The 12,636-nt window shown below is 40.4% G+C and overlaps 1 protein-coding gene across 1 annotated transcript in view; it reads left to right on the top strand.

Annotated features, from left to right (window-relative positions):
• The first annotated feature begins 2,043 nt into the window (after positions 1-2,043).
• The window catches only part of LOC141027864 (uncharacterized), a 79,346-nt gene continuing 68,753 nt past the window's right edge, over positions 2,044-12,636 (top strand). The window contains exon 1 of the mRNA XM_073505409.1: positions 2,044-2,614. Within this exon, the coding sequence (XP_073361510.1) occupies positions 2,044-2,614 (571 nt within the window). The remainder of the gene's footprint in view (positions 2,615-12,636) is intronic.

Raw genomic sequence — 12,636 nt, 5'->3', positions numbered from 1 at the left:
GCCACACAAAAATATTAGGGTTAGTTCATCATATCCGAACCAATCGGAGCCTTTCATGATGATGGTGCGGCAGCGTGAGAACTTATGACTAGAACTCGAAACTCTAAAAGACTAGATGCTAATACCAGCAACTAGACACAACGATGCAACCGCAAATTCAACAAAGCAAAAACCCTAAAAAGATTATGCAAAGGCTCAGATTGGTTCAGATATGATGAACTAACCCTAATTTTTTTGTTCCACTTTTTCGTCGTCGCTGCCCTGATTTCTGAAAAAATTGTCAAAAAAATTTCGTGCCTATCCTATTAGTTTGACTTGGAAAGAGTTTTAAGACACTCGCCATTATAATGATTTTTCGCAAAAAAAAGAAGAGCGTAAAAAGAAGCGCAAAAAAAGAGCATAATTTTTTTTTTCAGAGTGTGCTTTTCCCTTATTTACGTGCCGCGCCGTGATTTTGTTCGTGTTCTAGGCTCGCGTCTCTAGTACGGTCTAGCCTAGGACCAGCACAAAACCGTCGTTGAGCATTTATTCAACTTTGCATCTCTGAATTGATTATTGCTGACCCTTTTTGCTACCATATTATAAGCCTTCCTAGCTCCACATATATCTACGTCGTGCGTTTGACTCTCCCTGTTAATCGCTCTATCCAGGCTTTGAGAGTTTTGACTACAACGGTTGCCGCTCACTGCCTGCTGCTAGGTAAGAACTGGTAAGAATTTGAGATTTGCTTGACAGATTTGTGACACCCACCACCACCACTTGTTAGTAGTTTGTAGGATCGTATTCTTGTGTGTTTCTATTGCTGCTAACCATGGCAGGATCACAAGCTGACGAGGTTGACTGGGAGAACTTGACGAACAAGGAGCTTCATGATAAGTTTCAGCAAATGACGAGTGGACAGGTGCAAGATGTGCTAAACAAATTTGAAGAGACCATGGAGAAGATAGATGGAACTGAGAAGACGTTCGAAACAAATCTCGATAACAAGTTTAATGAATTTCTCGTGGGTTTTCCACAACCACCGCCGGCTGCACCTGTCGCACCTCTACAACAACAACAACAACAACAACAACAACGTCGCCTTCCAAATCAAGTGGGACGAGCACTGCATGTTCCCCTTGAGCCTGGTCAAACTTCTGGTGCCGTTGCACCTACTGTTGATGCTTCTGTGGCTCCTCCTGCTGCTGCAGAGGAGGATGACGATTATGTGGGCGATTACGAGGATGAGGCTGATCAAAATCAGAACTACGTGCAACCACCAGCACCAGGTCGTCCACATGCAAATAATCGCAACGGCAGGGCTGCACCACCACCTCAGGTACGAGAGCCTGACCATCTCCCTAAACTAAAACTGAATATTCCACCATTTGAGGGTAGATATGTTCCTGATATGTATCTTACTTGGGAGTTAGAAATAGAACAACGTTTTACATGTTTACAATATCCCGAGGAGAGACGTGTTGCTGCTGCTCTTTGTGCATTCACTAGTTTTGCTTGTGTGTGGTGGTCTGAACATCATAGATTATATCCGAATAATATTCCAACTACTTGGGTTGCTTTGAAAACTGCTATGCATACTCATTGGGTTCCACCATATTATCAACGTGAATTACCTAAAAAATTGCAGCGTTGAAGACCAGGAAAAATTCTGCAGAAGAATATTATAAGGAATTACATACTTTCATGATTAGATGTGGTATTGTTGAGGATTATGAAGCTATGCTTGCATGTTTTATGGGTGGATTAAATAAAGAGATTCAGACCATTCTAGAGTATAAGGAATATAATAATATCACTTCTTTATTCCATCTTGCTTGCAAAGCTGAATGTGAAGTGCAGGATCGACAGGCATTGGCGCGAACTAACTTTTCTGCAGGTCAACCTTCATTATGGACACCACGTGCATCCTCTACTTCCACACGTTCTGCTGCACCGGCACCTCCGTCAGCTGCCACCTCCAACCGTGATACAAGAAAGCAGGCACAACCACCACTATCTGTCGAGAGCACACGTTTTGGGCCTGCATAGAGCTCTTCTTCATCCATGGCATCAACAGGGCAAACACGTGATATTATTTGTCATCGTTGCAAGGGTGGAGGTCATTATGTGAGAGAATGCCCATCTAAGTGTGTGATGATTGTTACTGAGGATGGTGGGTATGAGTCCGCTAGTGACTATGATGAGGAGACTTTGGCTCTTATTACAAGTGAAGAACATAGTGGACATGATTCTGATCATGAGTCGCAATACATGGCTCCTGAAGACGCTGACAGGTATGAATTTTTAGTTGGTCAACGTGTTTTGAGTGTGCAGGTCACACAAGCTGAGCAAAATCAGAGGCATAATTTATTCCATACAAAGGGAGTTGTGAAGGAACGTTCTGTTCGCGTCATCATAGATGGAGGGAGCTGCAACAACTTGGCTAGCATGGAGATGGTGGAGAAGCTATCTCTCACCACAAGACCACACCCACGTCCTTACTACATCCAATGGTTCAACAATAGTGGCAAGGTTAAGGTAACATGTACTGTTCGTGTGCATTTTAGTATCTCTACATATGTTGATTATGTTGATTGTGATGTGGTACCTATGCAAGCATGTTCCTTATTACTTGGTAGACCATGGCAATTTGATAAAAATTATGTACACCATGGTAGAAACAATCAGTATACTCTTGTTCATAAGGATAAAAATATTACTTTGCTTCCTATGACTCCTGATTCCATTTTGAAAGATGATATTAATAGAGTTAATAAAGCAAAACAGGAGAAAAATAAGAGTGAAAATCAGATTGTGGCAAAAGAATTTGAGCAACAAATGAAGCCTAATAATAAACCATCTAGTGTTGCTTCTGAAATTAAATATAAAAGTGCATGTTTACTTGCCAACAAATCTGATATTGATGAGCTAGATTTTAGCAAATCTGTTGGCTATGCTTTTGCGTACAAAGAGGCATTATTTTCATTCGAGGACGTGCCTTCCTGTTTGCCTCCTGCTATTACTAACATTTTGCAGGAGTTCACTGGACGTCTTTCCACAAGACGTGCCACCGGGATTACCACCTATTCCAGGGATTGAGCATCAGATTGACTTAATTCCCAGTGCATCTCTACCCAACCATGCACCATACCATACCAATCCAGAGGAGACGAAGGAGATTATGCATCAAGCCCAGGAGCTGCTCGACAAAGGTTATATATGTGAATCCCTTAGTCCTTGTGCTGTTCCTATTATTCTAGTGCCGAAAAAGGATGGTACCCCGCGTATGTGTGTTGATTGTAGAGGCATTAATAATATTACTATTCGTTATCGTCATCCTATTCCTAGGCTAGATGATATGCTTGATGAATTGAGTGGCTCTACAATATTCTCCAAAGTTGATTTGCGTAGTGGATACCATCAAATTCGTATGAAATTGGGGGATGAATGGAAAACGGCATTTAAAACTAAGTTTGGATTATGAGTGGTTAGTCATGCCTTTTGGGTTAACTAATGCAACTAGTACTTTCATGAGATTAATGAACGAAGTTTTACGTGCTTTCATTGGACGATTTGTGGTAGTCTATTTTGATGATATACTGATTTATAGCAGATCTTTGGAGGAACATTTAGAATATTTACGTGTTGTTTTTATTGCTTTACGTGATGCACGTTTGTTTGGTAACCTTGGGAAGTGAACCGTTTGCACCAACCGAGTATCTTTTCTTGGCTATTTTGTTACTCCACAGGGAATTAAAGTTGATAAAGCCAAGATTGAAGCTATTGAGAGTTGGCCGCAGCCCAAAACAGTCATGCAAGTGAGGAGTTTCCTTGGCCTCGCTAGTTTATATTGGCGTTTTGTGAGAGATTTCAGCACCACTGCTACACCTCTCAACGAGCTTACAAAGAAGGATGTGCCTTTTGTTTGGGGTATCGCATAGGAAGAAGCCTTCATGGTATTGAAAGATATGTTGGCACATGCTCCTTTACTCCAACTTCCTGATTTTAATAAGACTTTTGAGCTTGAATGTGATGCTAGTGGAATTGCATTAGGAGGTGTGTTATTACAAGATGGCAAACCCGTTTCATACTTTTCTGAAAAATTGAGTAGGCATAGTTTGAATTATTCTACTTATGATAAAGAATTATATGCTCTTGTTCGGACTTTAGAGACATGGCAACATTATTTATGGCCCAAAGAATTTGTTATACATTCTGATCATGAATCTTTCAAACATATTAAAAGTCAAGCTAAACTGAATTGTAGACATGCTAAATGGGTTGAATTCATTGAGACTTTCCCTTATGTCATTAAACATAAGAAGGGTAAAGAAAATGTTAGTGCTGATGCATTGTCTCATCGCTATACTATGCTTTCACAACTTGACTTCAAAAATTTTGGTTTGGAGACCATCAAAGATCAATATGTGCATGATGTTGATTCTAAAGATGTAATACAGAATTGTAAAGAAGGAAGAACATGGAACAAGTTCATCGTTAATGATGGATTTGTGTTCCGTGCTAACAAGCTATGCATTCCAGCTAGCTCCGTTCATCTTTTGTTGTTGCAGGAGGCACATGGAGGAGGTTTAATGGGACACTTTGGCGTGAAGAAGACGGAGGACGTACTTGCTACACATTTCTTTTGGCCAAAGATGAGACGGGATGTTGAGCGTTTTGCTGCTCGCTGCACTACATGTCAAAAAGCTAAGTCATGACTCAATCCTCATGGTTTATATATGCCTTTGCCAGTACCTAGTGTTCCTTGGGAGGATATATCTATGGACTTTGTTTTAGGTTTACCTTGAAAAAAGAAGGGGAGGGATAGTATATTTGTCGCCGTGGATAGATTCTCGAAAATGGCACACTTTATACCATGTCATAAAAGCGATGATGCTGTTAATGTTGCTGATTTGTTTTTTCGTGAAATTATTCGCTTGCATGGTGTGCCAAATACTATTGTTTCAGATCGTGATACTAAATTTCTTAGCCATTTTTGGAGATGTTTATGGGCTAAGTTGGGGACTAAACTGCTTTTTAGTACTACTTGTCACCCCCAAACTAATGTCAAACTGAAGTAGTCAATAGAACATTGTCTACTATGCTTAGGGCTGTTTTCAAGAATAATAAGAAAATGTGGGAAGAATGCTTGCCTCATATTGAATTTTCTTATAATCGTTCATTGCATTCTACTACTAAGATGTGCCCTTTTGAAATTGTGTATGGTTTCCTACCTTATGCACCTATTGATTTGTTGCCTCTTCCATCTTCGAAGAAGGTTAATTTTGATGCTAAACAACGTGCTGAATTGATCTTAAAAATGCATGAGTTAACTAAGGAAAACATTGAGCGTATGAATGCTAAATATAAACTTGCTGGAGATAAGGGTAGAAAACATGTTGTGTTTGCACCTGGAGATCTTGTTTGGTTACATTTGCGTAAGGATAGATTTCTTGATTTGCTCAAATCAAAGCTAATGCCGGATGGTCCTTTCAAGGTGTTAGAGAAAATAAATGATAATGCATATAAACTTGATCTGCCTGCAGATTTTGGGGTTAGTCCCACTTTTAACATTGCAATTTTGAAGCCTTATTTGGTTGAGGAAGATGAGCTTCCGTCGAGCATGACTTCATTTCAAGAAGGGGAGGATGATGAGGACATCAATACCATTGTTACACCCACATCCCCTACTGCTACATATACTGGACCAATTACTAGAGCTCGCGCACGCCAATTAAATTATCAGGTACTTCCATTTCTTGGTAGTGATTCTAATGTTCATGAGAATATGATGCTGCCTAAATTGGATACATTTGTTTTGTTTAAAAATGAATGGCCTGGCATGGATAAGAGAGATGAACATTGGATCAAGACCAAGCATGGAGATGATGGCATGCGCATGGGGAACAAGAACAGAGTTAAAAGTGATGAATTCAGGACTTTGCAGCCACCATAATGAGTGCATGAAGCCTTGGACGAAATATACAAGATGCCACTTCATAAATTTCATCTAGAGGCTATTATAGGTGTTGCGTCACCTTTTTTATTGGGCCAGGCCCATGTAATTTCAAAATACTTGAGTATAGGCTGTTTTTAGTGTCTGTATGTGTGGGAAAACAAGATATAGGGTTGGTTTCGGACCCATCCTCCAAGGCCCATGAAATCCCCCCCCCCTCTTCCTCCATATATACAGCCCTTAGGGCACCGTTTGGACTTTGGGTTTTGTTTAGATTAAAAGTTCGCCATAGCTGCAACTTCGCATACTTCGTTTGTGTTCAACGACCAGACAAAGGTGTCACAGAACCCCACCTTCATTAATAAAGCTTTCCTCTTATATTCACAATATCCAGATTGCAATCTCAGTTTCTTGCTTGTTCTTCGTTTGCTCGCAGGAAACAAGCCCTCGTGGTGAGGTTGATCGTGCTCCGGCGTGGTCAATAACCTCTCGGAGTTGGTTTAGCGATTGCTAAGGCACGGCGTCCTCGAACGTTCATAGTCGGATCGTCAAAGTCTACTCCACCATAAACGATTGCTACCATCTCATCGAAACACGGGCACCCTTGGCTCTATCAAGTGGTATCAGATTTCCACGTTACTCGGTGAGATTTTACAATTTTTCGTAGTTTAGATCGAGTCCGTTCTTCATACTTACAGTCCACGAAAAAGCCACACAAAAAATATTAGGGTTAGTTCAACATATCCGAACCAATCTGAGCCTTTGATGATGATGGTGCGGCGGCGTGAGAACTTATGACCAAAACTCGAAACTCTAAAAGACTAGATGCTAAGACTAGCAACTAGACACGACGATGCAAGCGCAAATTCAACAAAGCAAAAACCCTAAAAAGATTATGCAAAGGCTCAGATTGGTTCAGATATGATGAACTAACCCTAATTTTTGTTGTTGCACTTTTTCATCGTCGCTGCCCTGATTTCCGAATGCCTATCCTGTTAGTTTGATTTGGAAAGCGTTTTAAGACACTCGCCATTATAGTGATTTTTCGCAAAAAAAGAAGAGCGCAAAAAAAGAGCATAATTGTTTTTCAGAGTGTGCTTTTCCCTTATTTACACCGCGCCATGATTTTGTTTGTGTTCTAGGCTCGCGTCTCTAGTACGGTCTAGCCTAGGACCAGCACAATACCGTCGTTGAGCGTTTATTCAACTTTGCATCTCTGAATTGATTATTGCTGACCCTTTTTGCTACCATATTATAAGCCTTCCTAGCTCCACATATATCTACGTCGTGCGTTTGACTCTCCCTGTTAATCGCTCTATCCAGGCTTTGAGAGTTTTGACTACAACGGTTGCCGCTCACCGCCTGCTGCTAGGTAAGAACTGGTAAGAATTTGAGATTTGCTTGACAGATTTGTGACACCCACTACCACCACTTCTTAGTAGTTTGTAGGATCGTATTCTTGTGTGTTTCTATTGCTGCTAACCATGGCAGGATCACAAGCTGACGAGGTTGACTGGGAGAACTTGACGAACAAGGAGCTTCATGATAAGTTTCAGCAAATGACGAGTGGACAGGTGCAACATGTGCTAAACAGATTTGAAGAGGCCATGGAGAAGATAGATGGAACTGAGAAGACGTTCGAAACAAATCTCGATAACAAGTTTAATGAATTGCTCGTGGGTTTTCCACAACCACCGCCGGCTGCACCTGTCGCACCTCTACAACAACAACAACAACAACAACAACAACAACAACAACGCCTTCCAAATCAAGTGGGACGAGCACTGCACGTTCCCCTTGAGCCTGGTCAAACGTCTGGTGCCGTTGCACCTACTGTTGATGCTTTTGTGGCTCCTGATGCTGCCGCTGAGGAGGATGACGATTATGTGGGCGATTACGAGGATGAGGCTGATCAAAATCAGAACAACGTGCAACCACAAGCACCCGGTCGTCCACATGCAAATAATCGCAATGGTAGGGCTGCACCACCACCTCAGGTACGAGAGCCTGACCATCTCCCTAAACTAAAACTGAATATTCCACCATTTGAGGGTAGATATGTTCCTGATATATATCTTACTTGGGAGTTAGAAATAGAACAACGTTTTACATGTTTACAATATCCCGAGGAGAGATGTGTTGCTGCTGCTCTTTGTGCATTCACTAGTTTTGCTTGTGTGTGGTGGTCTGAACATCATAGATTACATCCGAATAATATTCCAACTACTTGGGTTGCTTTGAAAACTGCTATGCGTACTCGTTGGGTTCCACCATATTATCAACGTGAATTACCTAAAAAATTGCAGCGTTGAAGACAAGGAAAAATTATGCAGAAGAATATTATCAGGAATTACAAACTTGCATGATTAGATGTTGTATTGTTGAGGATAATGAAGCTATGCTTGCATGTTTTATGGGTGGATTAAATAAAGAGATTCAGATCATTCTAGAGTATAAGGAATATAATAAAATCACTTGTTTATTCCATCTTGCTTGCAAAGCTAAACGTGAAGTGCAGGATCAACAGGCATTGGCGCGAACTAACTTTTCTGCAGTTCAACCTTCATTATGGACACCGCGTGCATCCTCTACTTCCACACGTTCTGCTGCACCGGCACCTCCGTCAGCTGCCACCTCCAACTGTGATACAAGAAAGCAGGCACAACCACCACTATCTGCCAAGAGCACACGTTTTGGGCCTGCACAGAGCTCTTCTTCATCCATGGCATCAACAGGGCAAACACATGATATTATTTGTCATCGTTGCAAGGGTGGATGTCATTATGTCAGAGAATGCACATCTAAGTGTGTGATGATTGTTACTGAGGATGGTGGGTATGAGTCTGCTAGTGACTATGATGAGGAGACTTTGGCTCTTATTACAAGTGAAGACCATAGTGGAGATGATTCTGATCATGAGTCGCAATACATGGCTCCTGAAGACGCTGACCGGTATGAATGTTTAGTTGCTCAACGTGTTTTGAGTGTGCAGGTCACACAAGCTGAGCAAAATTAGAGGCATAATTTATTCCATACAAAGGGAGTTGTGAAGGAACGTTCTGTTCGCGTCATCATAGATGGAGGGAGCTGCAACAACTTGGCTAGCATGGAGATGGTGGAGAAGCTATCTCTCACCACAAGACCACATCCACATCCTTACTACATCCAATGGTTCAACAATAGCGGCAAGGTTAAGGTAACACGTACTATTCGTGTGCATTTTAGTATCTCTACATATGTTGATTATGTTGATTGTGATGTGGTACCTATGCAAGCATGTTCCTTATTACTTGGTAGACCATGGCAATTTGATAAAAATTCTGTACACCATGGTAGAAACAATCAGTATACTCTTGTTCATAAGGATAAAAATATTACTTTGCTTCCTATGACTCCTGATTCCATTTTGAAAGATGATATTAATAGAGTTAATAAAGCAAAACAGGAGAAAAATAAGAGTGAAAATCAGATTGTGGCAAAAGAATTTGAGCAACAAATGAAGCCTAATAAGAAACCATCTAGTGTTGCTTCTGAAATTAAATTGAAAAGTGCATGTTTACTTGCCACCAAATCTGATATTGATGAGCTAGATTTTAGCAAATCTGTTTGCTATGCTTTTGTGTACAAAGAGGCATTATTTTCATTCAAGGACGTGCCTTCCTGTTTGCCTCCTGCTATCAATAACATTTTGCAGGAGTTCGCTGACATCTTTCCACAAGACGTGCCACCGGGATTACCACCTATTCCAGGGATTGAGCATCAGATTGACTTTATTCCCGGTGCATCTCTACCCAACCGTGCACCATACCATACCAATCCAGAGGAGAGGAAGGAGATTATGCGTCAAGCCCAGGAGCTACTCGATAAAGGTTATATATGTGAATCCCTTAGTCCTTGTGATGTTCCTATTATTCTAGTGCCGAAAAAGGATGGTACCTCGCGTATGTGTGTTGATTGTAGAGGCATTAATAATATTACTATTCGTTATCGTCATCCTATTCCTAGGCTAGATGATATGCTTGATGAATTGAGTGGCTCTACAATATTCTCCAAAGTTGATTTGCGTAGTGGATACCATCAAATTCGTATGAAATTGGGGGATGAATGGAAAACGGCATTTAAAACTAAGTTTGGATTATGAGTGGTTAGTCATGCCTTTTGGGTTAACTAATGCAACTAGTACTTTCATGGGATTAATGAACGAAGTTTTACGTGCTTTCATTGGACGATTTGTGGTAGTCTATTTTGATGATATACTGATTTATAGCAGATCTTTGGAGGAACATTTGGAAAAATTACGTGCTTTTTTTATTGCTTTACGTGATGCACGTTTGTTTGGTAACCTTGGGAAGTGCACCTTTTGCACCGACTGAGTATCTTTTCTTGGCTATTTTGTTACTCCAGAGGGAATTATAGTTGATAAAGCCAAGATTGAAGCTATTGAGAGTTGGCCGCAGCCCAAAATAGTCATGCAAATGAGGAGTTTCCTTGGCCTCGCTGGTTTCTATAGGCGTTTTGTGAGAGATTTCAACACCACTGCTGCAACTCTCAACAAGCTTACAAAGAAGGATGTGACTTTTGTTTGGGGTACCGCACAGGAAGAAGCCTTCACGGTATTGAAAGATAAGTTGACACATGCTCCTTTACTCCAACTTCCTGATTTTAATAAGACTTTTGAGCTTGAATGTGGTGCTAGTGGAATTGCATTAGGAGGTGTGTTATTACAAGATGGCAAACCTGTTTCATACTTTTCTGAAAAATTGAGTAGGCATAGTCTGAATTATTCTACTTATGATAAAGAATTATATGCTCTTGTTCGGACTTTAGAGACATGGCAACATTATTTATGGCCCAAAGAATTTGTTATACATTCTGATCATGAATCTTTGAAACATATTAAAAGTCAAGTTAAACTGAATTGTAGACATGCTAAATGGGTTGAATTCATTGAGACTTTCCCTTATGTCATTAAACATAAGAAGGGTAAAGAAAATGTTATTGCTGATGCATTGTCTCATCGCCATACTATGCTTTCACAACTTGACTTCAAAATATTTGGTTTGGAGACCACCAAAGATCAATATGTGCATGATGCTGATTCTAAAGATGTAATACAGAATTGTAAAGAAGGAAGAACTTGGAACAAGTTCATCGTCAATGATGGATTTGTGTTCCGTGCTAACAAGCTATGCATTCCAGCTAGCTCCGTTTGTCTTTTGTTGTTGCAGGAGGCACATGGAGGAGGTTTAATGGGACACTTTGGCATGAAGAAGACGAAGGACGTACTTGCTACACATTTCTTTTAGCCAAAGATTGGACAGGATGTTGAGCGTTTTGCTGCTCGCTGCACTATATGTCAAAAAGCTAAGTCATGACCCAATCCTCATGGTTTATATATGCCTTTGCCAATACCTAGTGTTCCCTGGGAGGATATATCTATTGACTTTGTTTTAGTTTTACATTGAAAAAAGAAGGGGAGGGATAGTATATTTGTCGTCGTGGATAGATTCTCGAAAATGACACACTTTATACAATGTCATAAAAGCGATGATGTTGTTAATGTTGCTGATTTGTTTTTTCATGAAATTATTCGCTTGCATGGTGTGCCAAATACTATTGTTTCAGATCATGATACTAAATTTCTTAGCCATTTTCGGAGATGTTTATGGGCTAAGTTGGGGACTAAACTACTTTTTAGTACTACTTGTACCCCCAAACTAATATCAAACTGAAGTAGTCAATAGGACATTGTCTACTATGCTTAGGGCTGTTTTCAAGAATAATAAGAAAATGTGGGAAGAATGTTTGCCTCATATTGAATTTTCTTATAATCGTTCGTTGCATTCTACTACTAAGATGTGCCCTTTTGAAATTGTGTATGGTTTCCTACCTTATGCACCTATTGATTTGTTGCCTCTTCCATCTTCGAAGAAGGTTAATTTTGATGCTAAACAACATGATGGATTGATCTTAAAAATGCATGAGTTAACTAAGGAAAACATTGAGCGTATGAATGCTAAATATAAACTAGCCGGAGATAAGGGCAGAAAACATGTTGTGTTTGCACCTGGAGATCTTGTTTGGTTACATTTGCGTAAGGATTGATTTCCTGATTTGCACAAATCAAAGCTAATGCCACATGCTGATGGTCCTTTCAAGGTGTTAGAGAAAATAAATGATAATGCATATAAACTTGAGCTGCCTGCAGATTTTGGGGTTAGTCCCACTTTTAACATTGCAGATTTGAAGCCTTATTTGGTTGAGGAAGATGAGCTTCCGTCGAGGACGACTTCATTTCAAGAAGGGGAGGATGATGAGGACATCAATACCATTGTTACACCCACATCCCCTACTGCTATATATACTAGACCAATTACTATAGCTCGCGCACGCCAATTAAATTATCAGGTACTTTTGTTTGTTGGTAGTGATTCTAATGTTCATGAGAATATGATGCTGCCTAAATTGGATACATTTGTTTTGCTTACAAATGAAGGGCCTGGCATGGATAAGAGAGATGAACACTGCAGCAAGACCAAGCATGGAGATGATGGCATGCGCATGGGGAACAAGAACAGAGTTACAAGTGATGAATTCAGGACTTTGAAGCCACCATAATGAGTGCATGAAGCCTTGGATGAAATATACAAGATGCCACTTCATAAATTTCGTCGAGAGGCTATTATAGGTGTTGCGTCACC

This window comes from Aegilops tauschii, chromosome 1, assembly GCF_002575655.3.
Source record: "Aegilops tauschii subsp. strangulata cultivar AL8/78 chromosome 1, Aet v6.0, whole genome shotgun sequence".
NCBI lineage: Eukaryota > Viridiplantae > Streptophyta > Magnoliopsida > Poales > Poaceae > Aegilops > Aegilops tauschii.
Note: the sequence above shows the minus strand (reverse complement) of the source record. Positions and strands in the feature narration are given on the sequence as shown.